This window comes from Coptis chinensis, chromosome 1 (genome assembly GCF_015680905.1).
Source record: "Coptis chinensis isolate HL-2020 chromosome 1, ASM1568090v1, whole genome shotgun sequence".
NCBI classification, from domain to species: Eukaryota; Viridiplantae; Streptophyta; class Magnoliopsida; order Ranunculales; family Ranunculaceae; genus Coptis; species Coptis chinensis.
In genome coordinates this window covers 26,320,337-26,339,572 of record NC_141456.1, presented here as the reverse complement: position 1 = coordinate 26,339,572, position 19,236 = coordinate 26,320,337, and the positions used below count along the sequence as shown (strand labels likewise).

The 19,236-nt window shown below is 38.8% G+C and overlaps 1 protein-coding gene across 3 annotated transcripts; it reads right to left on the bottom strand.

Annotated features, from left to right (window-relative positions):
• Positions 1-4,433: 4,433 nt before the first annotated feature.
• LOC147523177 (IAA-amino acid hydrolase ILR1-like 1) lies at positions 4,434-9,772 on the bottom strand. 3 transcript variants are annotated; one of them, XM_086597714.1, is made up of 6 exons: positions 9,271-9,772; positions 7,976-8,101; positions 7,540-7,854; positions 6,941-7,069; positions 5,955-6,318; positions 4,434-4,507 (listed from the first exon to the last, which is right to left on the bottom strand). In XM_086597714.1, the coding sequence occupies exons 1-6, from the start codon at positions 9,664-9,666 to the stop codon at positions 4,449-4,451; spliced, it is 1,389 nt and encodes a 462-aa protein (XP_086453840.1). In that variant the 5' UTR covers positions 9,667-9,772; the 3' UTR covers positions 4,434-4,448. The 3 variants fall into 3 exon arrangements, with proteins under 3 accessions (XP_086453840.1, XP_086453844.1, XP_086453849.1); XM_086597718.1 differs by having other exon boundaries at positions 4,434-4,504; XM_086597723.1 differs by lacking the exon at positions 4,434-4,507 and adding an exon at positions 4,558-5,042.
• Between the last annotated feature and the right edge of the window lie 9,464 nt (positions 9,773-19,236).

Here is a 19,236-nt window from a genome sequence, read left to right as displayed (position 1 = left end):
AAAAAATGTTTATGAAAATTTAGTGGCTGTAAATATAGTTTTACAAATGTGTCTATATAACATCAAAATGTAAAATTCAAACAAGAAAAAAAATGAAAGTTCATCGACATCCAACATAAGAAGAAAAAAGAAAAAAGAAAAAGAAAAATATTCAATAAATTGAATCGTTGAATCAATGAATCGGTGCAGAGCATGTCGTAGAAATGGAGCCCACTCTTGGATTGCGGTGGTCATAGCAAAGGCGCTTGTTCTTCTTCCTACCTCTTGCAGCACCTATGTTGTGCTTCCGTTTTTTGTCTGGTCACACACTAGCATATTTCATATATTCAGTTCCACAAGTATCAGTATGTTGACACTCAATGTTTACAACGATTTAGAAGTTATAACATAGGAATTATGAATATTTCAACAAACTAGCTAGATAGTAAAACTCTTCATTTTCTTTGTATATCGATTTACAACCAATATCAACATAATGTATACCTTATGAATTTGGCATTGTGAATTTGTGACACATCAATCATCATTGAAAACAAAATATTACTCAACTAAACTTTACAATTTAGTTTGTTTCTTACTCAAGAACATGTGAAAACTCAACCATCAATGACAAATAGGGCACTATACTAGCCCATTTTCGTTGCATTGAGCACATCGTTCTTTATTATCCACGATCAATACCTTACAACTTCATACACATTCCAAACATGGAACAAACCTAGATCCTCCACAGCCCTCACAGACACCACTCCTAGGTTCTCTACTCCTGCCAACTGCGTTGAGTAGTTTATTGAGTCTACCCAATTCATTCAGCTCAATCGCCTCATCCACACCTCCTATTAGGGTGGGCAATGGGCCGGGTCGGGCTAGCCCGGCCCTAAACATTTAAAGCCCTTCAAATATTAGGGCCGGGTCGGCCCGGCCCTAAAGTCAGCATAGGGCCGGGTCACAAGTCTAAACCTCAAGCCCTTACCCTACCCTAAGCCCTCTTTAAAGGCTTTAGGGCCGGGCCTATATATTTTCTTTTTTTTTACTACATCAGTTTTAAAACTCATTTATATTACAAAAATGTACAATAATCTACAAACTCAAAGTCCAACCAATCTAGTAATAATCTTATATAAGTCCAAAATTTTAAAATGCACATCCACAATCTAATAAACCGAAGTACATCGAGAGTTCGAATTTGTTCTTCCTTGTATTCAAACCTTACTAAAATTACATTTTAAATTGAAATACATAGACAAATAATTATATTATCATTTTAAAGGAAGAAGTAATAGATATAAAGAAGAAACATAATAGTTTTGGTTAAGGGTCATGGAAGTTGTTAAACTATTTGTAATATCATAAATTATTTCTATAATAGATTCAAACAAATATAATATTACCTTTCTTCTAATTTAAAAGTGATTCAAGCTTTGTATATGGAAATGAAAATATTGGCTTTTGAACAAGTGATGGAGAAAGGTTTGAGATTACAAATGTCATTTTTCTGACAAAGGTTGTTTTTTTGTTTCTATGTTACAAATGTCTGCTCTGTATTTTGCTTTAATGGTGTGGAAGGAAATCTTTAGTTTTAGACTTGGCTTGGATGTGAATAAAAATATAATTTATAAGAAATAAGTGAGAAAAGAAATTGAGAATAATAAGTTATGGACTTTGACTTGATGATCAAAGGAATAAAGTCTTATTTTTTATTAAGCTAGTGCTCATTGTTCTTCATGGCTGTTTAGTTGACAAGTTTTTGTTATATAAGACAAGTTATTGGAAGTACCCTTGGGTGTAAGTGATAAATTACAAAGGATAATGTTATTTTAATTGAAAATATTTAACAAAGAGTTCGACAATTATGGTATGTGTATTTATAGTGAAAGTGTGAAACAGGGCCGGTTAGGGCTTGGTTAGGGTCGGGCCTATGTTTTAGAATCTTAGCCCTAGCCCTGCCCTAGAAGGCATTAGGGACGGGCCGGCCCGTCCCTAAACTCTGTGAGGGCTTTAGTTGTGAGGGTTTTATAGGGCTTAGGGTCGGGTCGGTCAGGGCCGGGTTAGGGTCGTTAGGGCCAAATTCCCACCCCTACCTCCTATGTACCTCCCTTTAATAAATAGCCTAGGGACACTTACCATTTCACCCAACATCTCCCTCAACTCATTCAAGAACTGACCATGTAGTTGAGATTTGAATGATGGGGGAGAGAGAAAGAGAAGGAGAAGGGAAAGTGTTAACACTAATTGAGAAGGCAACGAATTCAATATCACCAGAAGTTGACCCACGTCTTTTAAAAGCAATCAAATCTGTGGTTCGTTATTCTCATGACACAGAAACTCAACTCGCTTTTGATTCGTTAATGCAACAAATTGACAGGAGCATAGAAAAATTTAAGGTTGAAATCGGTGTGTTCTTCGCCCTTGTTGCCGGTAAAAAATATTGAGAATAAACCCAAAAACGAACAAATAGTTTGCTGAAAAGAGAAAGGGTAAAAAAGGAAATAAATTTTGTTTGGAAATAAAAAAATAGACCGAGATTCATTAGTTTTAGAAAAACAGGAAGTTTATTTAAAGGGGGGGAGGGGTTGGGGTTTAAAAATAGGGAGGTTAAGTGGGTTGGGCCGCCATGAGGGAGGTTTAGCATAACAGGTTAGGAAGCAGGGGTGTGAGCTGCATTTCATCATCACCCATGGTATGCAGGATAAACTGATAAAAGTGCTAATTCAACAAATAAACATATAACCCTATATGAGCAACCCATAATTAACTGAATTATATACCTCCAAAAACTTCTCCACAAAAATTTGCATGAACATTTGGTTGTGTACTGTAAGAAGGACGAACAATATTGGAGAGTATGTGGTTACATGTATTGACCTAGCGAGTGATGGTAAAGGATTGCGAACCACATCAATGGCTCAGCACATGTTTCAAACGTAAGAACAAATCTTAGAAGGGAAAGGGAGATCAGTGTAAGCATTAGGTATTATAATGACTATAAGGAAGTAAACAATAACATTATCAAGTACTCATAATATATAAATGGATTTTCAATCTAATATATTGTCCTCAGTTGACTTTGCGCAAGCCCAATATGATTCTTAAAATCCAAAAATTGACGTGTTCAAATGTTCCAAATAGGCCTTTTCATGAGATAATATTCAAATGGCAACAATTATTATTTGTGTCTCTCTCAAGGAATTATCAATGGCTATGAGCCGGGCCTCTAGAAGGTACACAAAAAAATGGGCTTATATTTACCATTAGAGTATACATTGTAAAATGAAGAAATGAATACTAATGGCATTTCCAATTACACCTCCATATGCCATTAAAATTTTACAACTCTAATTGTAAATTATTGTATAGCCCATAAATATTCACTCTCTATTGTTCCCAATGGAGAAATGTAAAAAAGTTTGATTTAAAGAGGGACGTCACTTCAAGTGACGTCCAAGTTTAAAAATTTTAAATTGTAACTTTAGAAATAGATAGGGACGCCAAGTGACGTTCGAACGTTTCTTTTGTTCAAGTGTCGCCCGGGCTATTTATCAACTGATAGCGAGATAGAGAATTTCCCACCCCCTCTATCAACTAATAGTATATTACTATACCTACAGGTTAGCATCCCCATTAAATAGAGTTTTTTGACACTTGGGGTGTAAATTTTCCACTCTATACGGTTTACACCACCCATTGGAAATGCTCTAACACCTTACACTCTACAGGATAGTGCTGAAATGGAGCAACATTATCCCAACTCAAAAGCATGGATCATCATCTCAAGCCCTCAAGTATCCTCTATCAAATCTACTTTTATGAGTGAAGAACTTCCTTCCGGTGAGAGAGATACAGTAAAAATGGAGAAGAGAGGGACTGTCGTCTGTGGTTAATAAAATAGATTGGGAACGTTTTAGACTTTTAGTCAATAATAATTGTTGGACTATGGGCCGGGCTTTAACTATTTAGGTCTGTTGGTGTAAAACTGAAAATAAAAAGAATTGGACTTTAAGTCCCAACAATGGATTAACTGTGGCACCGACTACCCACTAGGCAGTAATTGACTAATTGTAGTGTTATAGTTTACGGGATGCCCTGAAGGCGCGGTAATGGTGGTGATATGTTGTGTTTACGGTAGCGCTGAAGGCGTAGTGAGCTGATCAGTGCAGTACGGCACTTGCACATACTAGTCTCTAATGAAAAATAAGTCAGCGGATTGAATGCTATATGTGATTATTTGAGCCTGCCTTGTAGACTGTAGTACCCTTTACCAGCATGACTAAAACCATCGACTTTCCATTATTAATTTCGTCACAAAAACTAATGGGTTTACTCGTGAGTTTTTCATGAGAAAACAGAGATACAATTTTTGCTAAACTGCTTTGCGATCAAATATAAGTTGCACTCATTTTTATTGGGATAACACACCAAATCAATTTACTCCAAAACTTAAACTTCTCTTAGTGATTTTCCCCTCTCCGAAAGCTCCAAAACAAATTGCACCCAAGGCTTTGGTCTTCTGGTCGTGACATCAATAAACATATTATTTGAAGTTGCAACATATTACTCTATCAATTAAAATCCAGCTCCTTTACCAAAAAAAAATATTAAAATCCAGCTCCTCCTAGTCTACCGGCAAAGTTATGTTACAAGACAATACAATAGCCATAGACTACATCCTCTGACTTCCCAGAGTATGTACGAATGTACGATGGCATATGATCCCATTTTGTACTACAGTTGATTGTGTACTATACCTGATCATATCTTATATATAGAGGTCAAAGTGAGGAACATAATACAAAGCAAACAACTGATAACATAACTAACAAAGGCCAAAGGCGTGCGCTGCATAATTTCATCAAACTTATATACAAATGGCTTTCACCAAAACTGCTGTTATCTTCACTACAGTTTGTTTTGCCATTTTGGTATTGAGTGTTGTTGCTCATGACATGCCTGGCATGCATCATCCAATACCTGCTCCCGCTCCAAACAGTTCTTTCACTTCTCTCCCTTCAATGGTTGTTGGGCTCTTTGGCATTGTTGCTTCACTGTTGGTGCTCAAAGACAGCATTTAAGCCTTTTCATCTCATTTGGCTTTCCATATATGGAACTAAAGCAATGTAATATGTAGTTTGTGCTATTTATCCCTTTTTTCGCTATTTGGCCGGGTTGGTTATGTGGTCTTTGCTTACTACATGAGTTTGTTAACTAATAATTTCCCTTTGGGTGATATGTCATGCAATATGTTTACATAATCAATAAACTCTGAATAAGAATGTTCATATATATATGAACATTCTTATATATATAGGGGATGGATCTGTTTACTATGGCTAACCTATTTAAAAATTGTTGACAACTTTAAATTTTTTTTAACGGTCTAGATTTTTAGATTTTGCAATAATCTTTTGACATTGTTAAACATCGTCAAAAGAGCTAAAATTTTGTAGAGGTAATCTTCATAGTTTATTGGACATATCTACAAAAAATTAAGATGAAATCGTGGGCCATGGTATAAACCATGGTATATTGATCCCTCCATATATATATATGATGATGATGTTCCCGTAATTGCAAAAAAAAACGATATTGAGATCTCTCAGTTTCATTTTTGATATGATCTGGATTAAATTTCTAAGATTTAGCGCATGTTTTTAGCCTATTTGTGCATGATATATGATCTTGATATGATAATGAGGAGATCCTTAAATATCGATTATGTCCCGTGTCCACTATGAGCAGTGGTTTTGCAAAGTTATATTGGAGACCATACTTATAGCAGTTAACATCAATAGTAGGCTAATAATTGACCTTTCTTTTCTTCTACCCAATAACCTCACCAAATCTCCCTATCAAGCTCAGAAAAAAGAAACTTTACCGGGATTGTTAATAAAATTAAGAGATAACATTAACCAGCTTAAATTCTTTTGTAATAATGAAAAATCAATTTCGATTACTACCTTTCAATTTTTGAATGTAAGAATGTGCGAAGGAAGCATGTATTGCTGCCCCGATGGGGAGCGCATCTTCATCGATACCAAAATAAGGACTATGGGCAGGGTGGAAGAATCCCGTCTTCTCATTCCTTGTACCTACAAAAAGGAGGGAGCCTGGGACATGATTTAAATAGAAAGCAAAATCTTCACTCCCCATGGAGGAAGGAGCCGTTAATGTGTTCTTTTCTCCTACAATGTGCGACGAGACTTGGTGTACATGTTGATAAACACCTTCGTCATTAATAGTTGGAGGTATCGTTGGATGCTCGTTCTCAGGAAAGTCCACTTCAGCTGTGCATCGATTTACTGCTGCTTGTCCTGTAATTACCTGATGCATATAGGTCAAATTATGTTACTGTTTCTGCAGACAAGGCATACCATGCATACAGATTAATTGTGTTAACACTAAAATTAGTTGGAGCTTCAAATTACATCCTTAGTGGAGACAAAAAAAAAACATCTTAAAATTGTTAAAGAAATTATGACTAGAAAGTAGGACTATTATCTCTATTTTCTTAGGTTCGATTGTAGGATGACTGTATGTTAGGTTTGAAGCCTGTCGATATAGTGTCTTTGTGTTCTCCTTTCAATGATCTAACTCTTAGGGAGGCTCGTAAGGTTTAACCTTTTGCAATAATATCTTAACCCCAGTTTACTTTTTTCAGAAAAATAAAAATAAAAATAAAAAAATAAATGAATAAAAATGATATGGGAGCTTCAAATTGCGTCCCTAGTCGAGACAGGAAAAACGCGATCAATAATGGTCCATGCAATATGATATGATTCAATGGTCCATGCATTCAACAATAGCTTTTGGACCACAGCAATGATTTCATGGTTAGGCGAGAGGCACGCCCCAATCACTCAAAAATTGATATTAACATGAAGGAAAAAAAAATAACAATCAATGAAAGGTGATGACGAAAATAGTTCCTTGGACCTTGGAGTACCTCTTCTATTCTTTGCTTCAACGCATTGAAGTTGTTCTTTGTGAAAGCCCTGAATGTCCCAGCAATTTCCACTGATTCTGGTATAATATTGAATGCACTTCCCCCATGAATTTTGGATACAGAAACCACCTGCGAGCTGAGGACATTATTTACTGCTCACCAACCTAATTAATATAATTTGGTGAAAACATTGTCTTCTTCCACGAGCAATGGGACCAAGATTAATAATACTTTCGCTCATCGGACAGTGGATTTACTGTGCACATTTTTTGTGCAGTCCAACTAATTTTTGGCCTGTACGTTTTCGTATGTGAGTATGTGGGACTTCTCATTTTTATTACCAAGTAGATGCATGTTTTAAGGAAAGCAGCTGGACTCTAACACCACATCATAATTCCTGAATTTATGATGTTGAAATATAACCAAATAAGTTCATTGCAATGATTCTGGAATCGCCATGGACCGTCCCACAACAGATTAGTATGAGACAATAATAGAACTGTTATGTTTTTCTCGACTTGTATAGAATCCTTTCAAGATAGATGTTTAGCTTCATAACATTAAACCAATAAATATTTTGAATGTAGTACTAACATTACCTGAGAATCCAAAGGATCTGTCTCCCTCGAAACAATGTTCTGTAAACTAATTACTGATGCCGCCGCTGCCAAGACAGGATCAATAGTGTCATGAGGAATTGCTGCATGACCTCCTTTACCACTAATTTTTGCTTTGAAGGCTCCACATCCTGCTAAGAATTCACCGGGTCTCGATGCAACAACACCTGTAGGCCATCTATAAGCTGTGTGAAGGGCAAAGATGGCCTCAACATTTTCAAGTGCCCCCTCTTTGATCATTCTCTGCGCTCCTTCACCTCGTTCCTCAGCTGGTTGAAATATGAGAATAACAGTTCCCTAAGCAGTAAGCAGCAATGTCAATGTTGTCGTAATGCCAAACGAAATTAGATTATTGATACATGGTTTACAAGAATTATACTGTATTTATGACTTGCAGTGTGATATGTTAATTAGTTACCTGCAACATATTTCGAAGTTCTTGCAATATCTTTGCAGCACCAAGGAGCATGCTAACATGTGCATCATGTCCACAGGCATGCATTTTACCATCTACTTTGCTCTTATGCTCCCATTCCACCATTTCCTACATACGCTTGAGCAGTATGTTGAGCATCAAAATTGGGTTGAAAGTTGAAACTGAGAAACGTTTGTACACCACAACTTGAACATAGTTATTTTCGGTGCATATAAAATTATAAACGTGTCTTGCTCTTCTCAAATTCAAATTATGTTTTAACGATCCACGAAGAAGTTTATGTATAAACTAATTTTAGAAGATATTGTCCAACGATATAAGACCATTCTGAAAATATAAAACCCCTATTTTTTTTTGCTGGGTAAAATTGAAATTGAAAATTAACCCCCATCCCCACAAAGTGGAATCCAAAGAAAAATGCTGAAAATGGATGGTCCACCATTCTGTCTTGTTGAAAGTGCTATTGTGGTGAAGAGGGTGATCTGAATGTGAACACATCTATAAAGAACAAGAATTAAACATATTCTGCAGGTTTTTATCAAGTAGGTAGGTATATATATATTGTAAGGTAGTTTAACAAAAGAAAAGTGTGCCTAACTCAATTTTTGACACAAAACCATATGGAATCTGATCGATCTTATATATTCTATGAATGCTATACATACACTAGGAATGTAAATTAAACTTTTTTTTTTCGATGAATAAGAATGTAAATTAAACTACATCTTAGAACAACCAACATTAATATTATACAGTAAAGTATGGATAAGGTATTAAGGTACTGGCCTACATATATGCATGTATAGTATAGTATTCATGTCATCAATTCATCATTCAAAACCCTAGATGCCAAAGGGAGAGCATTACTTGGGCTCACATGGGTATCTTGGCATCATTCCTGTTTTAGTATCATGTCTTCAGTAGTTTTATCCTTACAAAGAATCTGTTCCACATATAGAATATATTAGGTAATATATGTTCTTCCATAACAATAGATATTCATGCCTGTAATTCGGAAAAGTTCCATTTTTTAAGTTTTTCCAGCTTTGATCAGATGTCATGGATCATGAAGAGTGAAAGACCACCTATTTTAAGGTAAACTTAGAAGTTAGCATTAGTCTTCGGTAGAAAAGTAATACAATAACATCAAACAAAGCATCTAAAAATTTAGAAGTTAGAATTAGTCATTGATGAAGATATTTTTTGCCTATTCGTTTCCCTATTATCTTTATATATGTAGAAGAACAAAAAAATTAGTATAGTATGTAAGAACTTACCTGAATTGGCAAAGCATCCATATCTGCTCTTAGAGCAACAAAAGGAGGTGAACCAGACCCAATAGTGGCAACTATACCAGTGTGTGCCACAGGCCATCTATAACTGACACCCATGTGATCAAGCTCATTTCTAATGAGTGTGCTTGTCTTGAATTCTTCGTAAGCTAGTTCTGGATACTGGTGAATATCTCTTCTTATCTTCTTGAGCCAGTTTGTAGTCTCAGGAAGATTAGCAAGCCTAATGATCTCATCTTTTATTGAAGAGTTATGATAGCTTTGATGAGAATCTGAATTTAGGCCTTGTTCACAGCAAGAATGCTGTAGACTAGTGCATGTAGTACTGAAGGTGAGAGCAAAAGAGGTGAAGAGTAATAAGGAGAGTTGGAATTGGTTCATGTCTCACTTAATCGCTGAGGCAGATAGAAAATGCAAAACAAAGGCTAACAAGTTATATTATAGCCACCTTCCGCTACTAGTCTACTACAAAGGAAACTGATGTGAGAACTTTTTCTATGGCCCTTTTATGCATTCCATTATCAAGTAATTAGAGGCCTAGATACAACCGAAATATCGTTGCTGACTCACGTGTTTTGATGTGTACTACCAAATCTTCCTACATGTAAGTAGGAAGGACAAAGTAGCACGTTCTTTTTTTTTTCTAGCTCTCTCAAGTCTCAACAATAACAATAAATAAATACATAAAAAAAAAAAGTTGTGTTCAAAATAGTCGGGTAAAATGACCTCAATGGAGAAATAGACAATCTGATAACTGCATCCTGAATGTATAAAAACAAAGCAATTGGAAAAATAAAATATGAAAAAGTCATAAAAACATTCAATTAAAATTAAACATTCTGATAACCTGTTTCTTCATGCAAAAATTTAAAATTAAAGTTGACTCACTATTAAATTAATAAGAGAAAGAGAATTAATTCAATTTATACTTTGCAGATACCAACTAACAAAGTCGGTAAAATTTTTGGATAATAATATAAAAAGTTGGAAGTTCGAACCCGCCAATATCAAAGAGTTACTGATCTCATTTAAAACATGCTTGCCAAAAAAAAAGGTGCGATATTGGCACCCCTATAAATAGGACTAGCACCCATTTGACAAAAAGTAAAACAATAATGGTTATTTCTTATATGTACTTTTACACCCCACATGCCCATAGTTCTACAGCAAGCAGTTGTCGCGAGATCGCACAATCCACGACATCGGGTTACCGCGAGATCTCATGGCAGGCAGTTGCGCAGTATATTTTTTTTGTGTTTTTTATTTTTTTTCACTTCAAATTTTGCGTATTCCCACGACATATGGATACCTTATTTTTTTCTTTAAAGTTTTTTTATACACTCCAAGAACAATACCAAAACCATGACAAAAAAAATATACAATCGAGCCATAATTTTGCTATTTCGCAGCAAATATTTTCATATGTTATAAGAAAATTTTGTGATCAAATTAATGAAGAAGAGTTTTAATAATTAACACAAACAAATACTCCATTTTAGTAAACAAAATCATTTCGCGGCAACTAACTTTTTTTACAGTGGCTATTAAAATAAATTATTTAAAAAAAAATACCTATGGCAACTACTTTCCGTGGGATATGGGATCTCACAGCAACCTAATGACGTGAATTGTGCGATCCCGCGACAGCTGCTTGCCGTTAGTGTTTTTTGTGTATTTAATGGAAAGGTGTTAATACATTTGAATTGGTCAAAGGGGTGTTAGTCTCATTTATAGGGTGTCAATACTGCAGCCCAAAAATAATCAATTTATACTTTGTGCATTGACGATAGAGTCCAGTTCCTCTATAACCGGGTACAGAGATTGTACAGAGATCAATCTCTATACCACACACACATCTCGTATCTCGGCGCACACACACATATCTCGGAGCACACACACAGATATCGAGACACACACACATCTCGGATTTGGATCAACGGCGAGATAACACGGTTACAGAGATAATCTCTGTACCCGGTTGTAGAGATCTCGAGTCCTTGACGATAATGTGTGAGCTTCTTTCTCACCTGTGGCCATGATTTGTATTTCATTTCATAGGAATAAAGGTCTACTATATATAATCTATTAAAAAATATGACTTACGTAGTTCAATCCAGAAAAATAATTCTGTACCCGGTCTATATTACGATGAACGTACAGTAGCACACAAAAAGGGGGATAGTTTGGGGGCTGAGGCTATGAGAGTATACTCGATATTACGCAAAAAACCAAAATGATAGGACAACATAATCTAAACTTTCACATCATCTATTAGCAACACGGCACTTGCTAACCAAATTTCTGACACATTCTTAATTCTAACACTTTTTTCAACATTAACAAACTAATGGTAGTGGACCGTACTAATATATATATTCTTTGAGCTATTCCATGTGTTACACAATGTTTTGAGATAAATGAAAGCAATCCTTTTTTTTTTATCGAATGAAAGCAATCCTACCTAAAGGCATATTGATTGCTCAATTCCAAATCGGTGAAGCACCATGTGACGCAATCACACATGGTGATTAGGTGTAAACATTATATAATATATAGTTGATAATATTTAAAACAATTATTTGATCGGATTATAGTTTTGCACATTAAGCACGTTTGCTCTAAGCAGTTAAAATCGGTTTTCAAAACTAATCGGTCGAGGAGCGATATGCAGTTAATCGATTATATCGGATGTATATATTTGACGTTTTCAAAATATATAATATTATAATCATACTAAATGTTCCTAAACAGTGATATGAGATACAACAAAAAATATCAAATTCTCATAATCACATCTAACTAGTTCAATTTTGGAGTACTACAGATATGTCAAACACAAAAAATACATTATATTTAAAGGAATAAAGAGATTGAGAAGCGATAATATTTATTAGAGAGATAATACAATAATTTATATATTTAACTTTCATTAAGGATGAAAAAATAAGTAAACTCTTAGCTTTGTGTATTGATTGGGTTATATTATTATTAACACAGTTTAAAAATCAAATTCATTAATTTTACATATTTTTTTGGATGGAGAATTAATATTTTTAATAATTTTTTTTTCTCGATTTAGCGAGAAATCGGTTATCTCGCCCAATTAATCAGTAATTAAATCGATTAATCGGGATATCCGATATTCATATTTCATAGGATAGCGTTTGCTAGAGGGACTTCAAAGGCAGAGTGAGGATAGTGATACATGTGAGCTGAATGGCTGATGGACCATTGGGTACTTGGACACGTGCACTGATACATCAAATCAAATTGGATACTCCTTTTATATTAAAATGTTTAAAGGGTGTGTGATGAAAAGAGTGACAACGCGCGTGGTAGCTGTGGGGGAAGAAATGCACGTGATGAACATGAATTGATGGGGACGCTCATGGTGCAATAAGATGTAGGGACGGCCGGACGGGCCACATTGGTGGCTTGTCACTAAAATAAAGATCTATTTGGAAGTGTAAGCGAAAAAACGTACATTTTAGTTTTAATTACCAGGAATTAATTTGGAAAGCAACCCTGTAACCCTTTTGGACAGTCACATTTTTGTCATTCTGATATATAGTTTGATACTTTGATCAATAACTCTTTCTTGTGAACTTTACATGATTTTGGAATTTTCGGAATTCCGACATCACCAAAAACCGGAATTCCATTAAACTCTCAAAATTTCCTTGAGAATCAATAAAGGATCAATATTCTTATTAAGGAATATTAAGCAGACGTTAAGCATAAACAGAGATTGTAGTGAACTCATATCATCGACCTTCAAGATCGATTCGTGAGCAATTCGCTTCATGTAGGTGGTACACTTCAGATCGCACCAGAATACATCGAATCGGATAGGCGACCTCAAGCAGAACGCTTCGAGTGATGACAACATCTCTTATCCAAATACAATCATCACCGTAGCCATACATGTACTTCCAATCACCGTAATATATGAACTATTGCACCCACTCCCAATCATCACACAATTCCTACCAAAACTAACCCAACACTCATACTCAATCTCCACCCTACATATGTACATATCAGTACACGTGTCTCGGAAATCTAGACCTTCCAAGGCCTATAAATACCACCTATATGAACTACGTGAGACCTGATTCTTCTCTCCCCCCAGAATCAAGAGAAGATACGTAGGCAGTTCGCTCAACAACGAACTCGGTATAAACCTTTTCCCACGTCCAATTCCAATTCCATTCTCCTTCCTCCCTTATATGTGAAGAAAACTAAAACACTCCTTTACATTGGCGTCGTTTGTGGTCTCAATTACTTGGGAAACCACTTTCCCACAAATCAAAAACCAAAAATAAAAAATCTCAAGCCCACGAAGCATGGCAAGCCTCGAAGCTCAAGTTCAAAGCCTCGCAAACCAGCTAGGTTTAACGAATGAGAGCATTTCCTTGCTTAGGCAGGAAAATGCTGCTCTACGTGCACAAGTAGACGCACAACAACAATCAGTTGGGAACGTCGCTGAGAATGGCATCAACGAAGTTAATCAACAGATTAACGAACTGTCGCAAAGGATTGGCCAGAGTGCAGTAAGAAAAGACGCGACCCAGATCGTTCAAAAACTGCTTAAGACGTATCGCGCATCGCCGTTCACTACTGAGGTACTCAAAAAACCCTCTCCTCAAGATTTTGTTCAGCCACGTTTTCCGATGTACAATGGCAGCACGTGCCCTGGTTAACACGTGGCTCGTTATATTCAAAGCCTGGCACTATATAGTGCACCAGAGTTCGATCATCTCTAGTGTCGTTTGTTTCCCGCCAGTCTCAAAGATGGCGCACTCGATTGGTTTTTCTCACTCGAGCCAGACTCGATAAAGACCTTTGAGCAGCTTACCGATTCATTTGCTAGTCAGTACGTCCATAACAGGCGTAAGAAAACTGATCTGGATTCGCTGTTCCAACTCTCACTTGGCGAAGACGAAACAATTCACAAATTTCTAGGTCGGTTCAAAGCCGAACTACTGTGTATGGAAACAGGTCTGAAAGAGTCCTTCGCCACCCTGGCATTCTCCAACGCTGCCGGCGTAATGCAACAACCGGCACTTTCGCCGAATCATCGATAAAAGAACTCCCTGAGACTTTATCTGAGCTATACGCTTGAGTCGACAAGTACATTAAGCTACAGGAAGGCCTGAAGCGCCAAGGCCTAACAGAAGAAGAGGAGGTCACAGCAATATCCAACGACCCCCTAATCTCCAAAAAGCGACCCCGACAACAAGAATGAAAGTCGGCAAACAAAATGAACAATGACCGTGAGTTCGCTGTTCTCACACGATCTCCCAGTTACATATTAGAGAAAATCAAGAAAGCTACCTATTACCGACCTACAGTACGACAACCTGAAAATCAATCAAGCAGACCTTATTGTGCCTTTCACAGAGCCAAATGTCACGAGACCGATGCGTGCTGGGGGCTAAAACATTCCGCCGGGACCTCATCGGCGGGACATATCAAGCGATACCAACATTGCCGATGGCGATCATATTAAGCTCATGGCTTGCAGAGTGCGCAGTCGATCTCCACCTCGCCATGAACGTCACAATGTCCAAGCTCACTCCCGCAACAGAGGGTGGTCCAGAGATCGCTCTCGCCACGAGCGTCATCAGCACTCATCAGATCGAGACAATGATAGGACCATTCACATGATAACGTTTCTTGATGATTCAGTAACATTGTCCAGAGAGAAAAGACGGCGCTTAGGCGCCCTTCAATAAGTTTATCATTTTTCTTCCCAGGCCGCACCTGCCCCACGCAGTTCCGGTCGCAGTTCAGGCGAGATCACTTTTACGGAGGCCGACCTCAACAAGGTTTTCCTCCCCCACACTGATGCACTAGTAAGCACTAGTAGTCCACGTCAAAATCAGTGACTGGACCGTCAAGCGCGTTTTGATTGACCCTGGTAGTTCATGTGACATTATGTTCTACCATACCATTCAAAAGATGAATTTGCCCAAGTCAGTCTTCATAGACCCCATCGCTCTTCTTTACGGGTTCAATGGCTCCAGAGCCGACCCAATTGGTGATATTATACTCCCAGTCTTACAATGCCATCCTAGGACGATGGTGGATTCATCAAATGCAAGCTATACCATCCACATTGCATCAAGTTCTCCGCTTCCCAGGCCCTAGGGGCATGATGGAGCTTCGAAGCAATCAGCTCGAGGCTTATCATTGTAACCAAATCCTCTCAGCGAACAAGACCGCCGATCCACCCTTCAGCACAATGAATGAGCCCACCAGCTACGCAATGGCCAAGGACCTGGTCGCTGAGGTCAGAGCCAAAGCACCAACACAGAACGCTGGGGGCTCCAACAAGAAGGTCTATTCGTCTGTTCAAACCCCAGAAGTCACTTAAACCATTGTTACTCCACCAGTCAGGACCACAGAGGTCGCTTCAGTTGTTGTTGCCCCACCAGTCAGGACCCCAGAGGTTACACCATCATGTGTCGCACAACCAGCACTGATTCCAAAGGTCACTCCAGCCCCTGTTGTCATGACCACAGAGGCCACCTCAACCCCCATTGTCGTCGCCACAGAGGTCGCTCCAGATCCTGCTGCCAGTTCCACTCTCCCTCAGATCGACAAAGTATCTCTAGAGATTAGTCCAACTGAGGAAGTATCAGCGTCAAAGACAACATCTCAACCTGCAGACAGAGAGCGAGTGAACCTAGGAATAGAAGACGACCCACACTCAAGGCCCAGCTTGTAAACTTTTTAGCCATGAATAAAGATGTTTTCTCTTGGTCGTATGTCGATGTGCCTGGAATAGATCCTAATGTTGCGTGTCATAGACTAAATATGAACCCTAATGCTAGACCAGTTCTTCAACGACCTCGCCGATTATCCCTGCGATTCCAGAAAGCCATCAATGATGAGGTCGACAAACTCAAGCAAGTCGGTTTCATCAGAAAAGTAGACTATCCAGACTGGATCGCCAACATCGTTGCAGTTCCAAAAAAGAATGACATAGTTCGCCTCTGCGTCAACTTCATGAACGTCAATCAGGAAACGCCAAAGGATAGCTTCCATTTACCTCGCATCGACCGACTTATGGACCAGACCTGTGGCCATGAGCTCCTCTCCTTCATGGATGCGTACAGTGGATACAACCAAATCCCACTAACTGAAGAAGATCAAGAGAAAACATCATTCATCACAGAGCAACAAAATCTATTGTTACAACGTTCTCCCGTTCGGCCTTAAAAATGCTAGCGCAACTTATCAGCATCTCGTTATTGACATGCTCCAAGACATGTTGGGTGACACCATGGAAGTCTACATCGATGACATGGTCGTCAAAAGTAAGAAAGCGGAAGACCACCTTACTCATCTCAAGAGAGCATTCTCCAGGTTGCGCCGAACTCGAATGAAGCTTAACCCAAAGAAGTGCCTCTTTTGAGCGTCCTCCGGGAAGTTCCTTGGATACCAAGTATCACAAAGAGGGATCGAAGCTAATCCAGACCAAATCCGAGAGTTCTTGGACATGCCCGATCCACAGACGAAGAAGCAAATACATAAGCTATCAGGCATGGTTGCAGCACTAAACCGATTCATATCCAGAGCGTCCGACAAATGTCGACCTTTCTTGCAACTTCTTAAAAAAGGTGAGCAGTTCTCGTGGAACGACAAGTGCCACCAAGCGTTTTCCACCCTCAAAGAGTACCTGACTACTCCTCCCGTCCCCGGCAAAGCCCGGATGGCGGATGGCTTATTTGAAATTTCATCTAGCAATATCATACTTTGTCATCAGTTCGGTTCTCTTCAAAGAGAAAAATAACTCAGAGAAGCCGATCTATTTTACAAGTAAGACACTCAGTCCAGCTGAAAAGAATTACTCTTACATCGAAAGAGCAGTACTAGCATTGTTATATTCTGCACAAAAGTTCAGACCTTATTTTCAAGCACATCCAATCAAAGTACTCACCGACCTCCCGTTGAAGAAAATCCTTCATAAGGAGAACAAAACAACTCGCATGGCAGTATGGGCCGAAGAGCTCAGGGAGCACCACATCGAGTTCGTCCCACATACCTCACAGAAAGGACAAGTCGTTGCAGATTTCTTAGCAGACTTCCTTGTCGATGACCTAAATTGGGAACCAGAAACTGATATTCCATCCACAAAGAAGAATGACAAGACCGTCTGGTCTCTCTTTGTAGATGGATCTAGCAATCCTGGAGGAAGTGGAATCAGAGTTGTCCTAGTATCGCCAGATGGAACAATGATGGAGAAATCAGTTCGCATCGACTTTGCGACCTCCAACAACGAAGCGGAGTACGAGGCATTAATTATGGGGCTTCGCATGGCACTGCAACTCGGCGTAAAGGAACTTCAGGTCTTTAGTGACTCGCAACTGGTTGTTCGCCAGATTGCAAAAGAGTACACTACCCATGAAGGTAACCTTTCTAAATACCTTCAAGTCGTTAATTAATTACTTCCTTCTTTCAAGAAAGCCACTATACACCACTTCTTGCGTGACGAGAACCGTCACGCAGACAGTTTAGCTTATTTGGCTACTCAAACACCGAACTGCGTCCCTAGACAATTACTCATTGAGGTAGTTGACCGCTTATTTGGTTAATTAAACACCTTCTTTCAAGAAAGCCCCTATACAATTACTCGGGAACATTGAGGTAGTTGAACCGACTGCGCCCCTACCAAGTGGTTGACCGCACGCGTCTTAGAAATCAACGACTTACGCCCACTCTCTAGAAATCAGATGAGTCAAACATGGATGCAGCCCATCATAGAGTACATCCAACACGGCACGCTCCCAGAAGAGCGTACCAAAGCCAGGCAAATCCCATATCAGGTGCGCCGTTACTGCTTGGTCAATAACAAGTTGTTTAGAAAATCCGCTAGCGGCCCTCACTTGAGGTACATAAACCCAGAACAAGGTCAATTGATTTTTACTGAGATTCATGACGGAGAATGTGGAAACCATACTGGAGGCTGCTCTTTGGCTCACAAAGCGATCTCCCAAGGATACTTTTGGCCTCGAATGCAGATCGACGCCAAAACATATGTACTCAAGTGCATCAAATGTCAGACTTTCGGCCACAACATCATACAACCAGCTCATAAGTTGATCAACATCGCGATCCCATGGCCATTTCACATGTGGGGCATGGAGATCCCGGGACCATTCATTCCCCATAAAAGCACCGGCTTCCGCTTCGTCTTAGCTGCAACCGACTATTTCACTAAGTGAGTTGAAACAATTCCATTAGCACATGTCAAAGAGTCACATGTCATAAACTTCATCTGGACTCATATCATTACCAGATTCGGCTTGCCACACACATTGGTGATGGACAATGGTTCCTAATTCAAGGGAAAAACAGGCAAGGAGTTTCTAGCCAAGTGGAAGATCGTTCATGCGTTCTCCACTCCTCAGTACGCCCAAAGTAATGGCCAAGCAGAGACCAGCAACAAAACAATCTTAGAAAATCTAAAGAAAAAGATTGAAAAGAACAAGAGCCAGTGGCCAAATCAATTAGAAAATATATTGTGGGCTTATCACACCCACAGCTCGCTCCAGCATAGGCGAATCACCATTCTCCCTATGCTATGGCACAGAAGCCGTTATCCCCACCGAGCTGACCGTCACTACGACTCGATCAGAACTTGTCGAGTCTGGACACAATGACTCTGTCCTAGCATGATAGGTCGATTTGCTAGAAGAACGGCGCGACCTAGCCGCCATCAGAGTAGCATCTTATCAACAAACTCTGAAGAAGTCCTACAACAAGCGAGTACACCCTCGATCTTTTCAACCTGGTGATCTAGTTCTGAAAAAGACTCAAGATGACTCCAAACTAGCACCAACATGGGAAGGATCGTACATAGTGGAATGAGTTGTCGGCAATGGAGCATACTGGATCAAGACCCAAGAAGGGAAATTATTGCCACGCCCTTGGAACACTTAT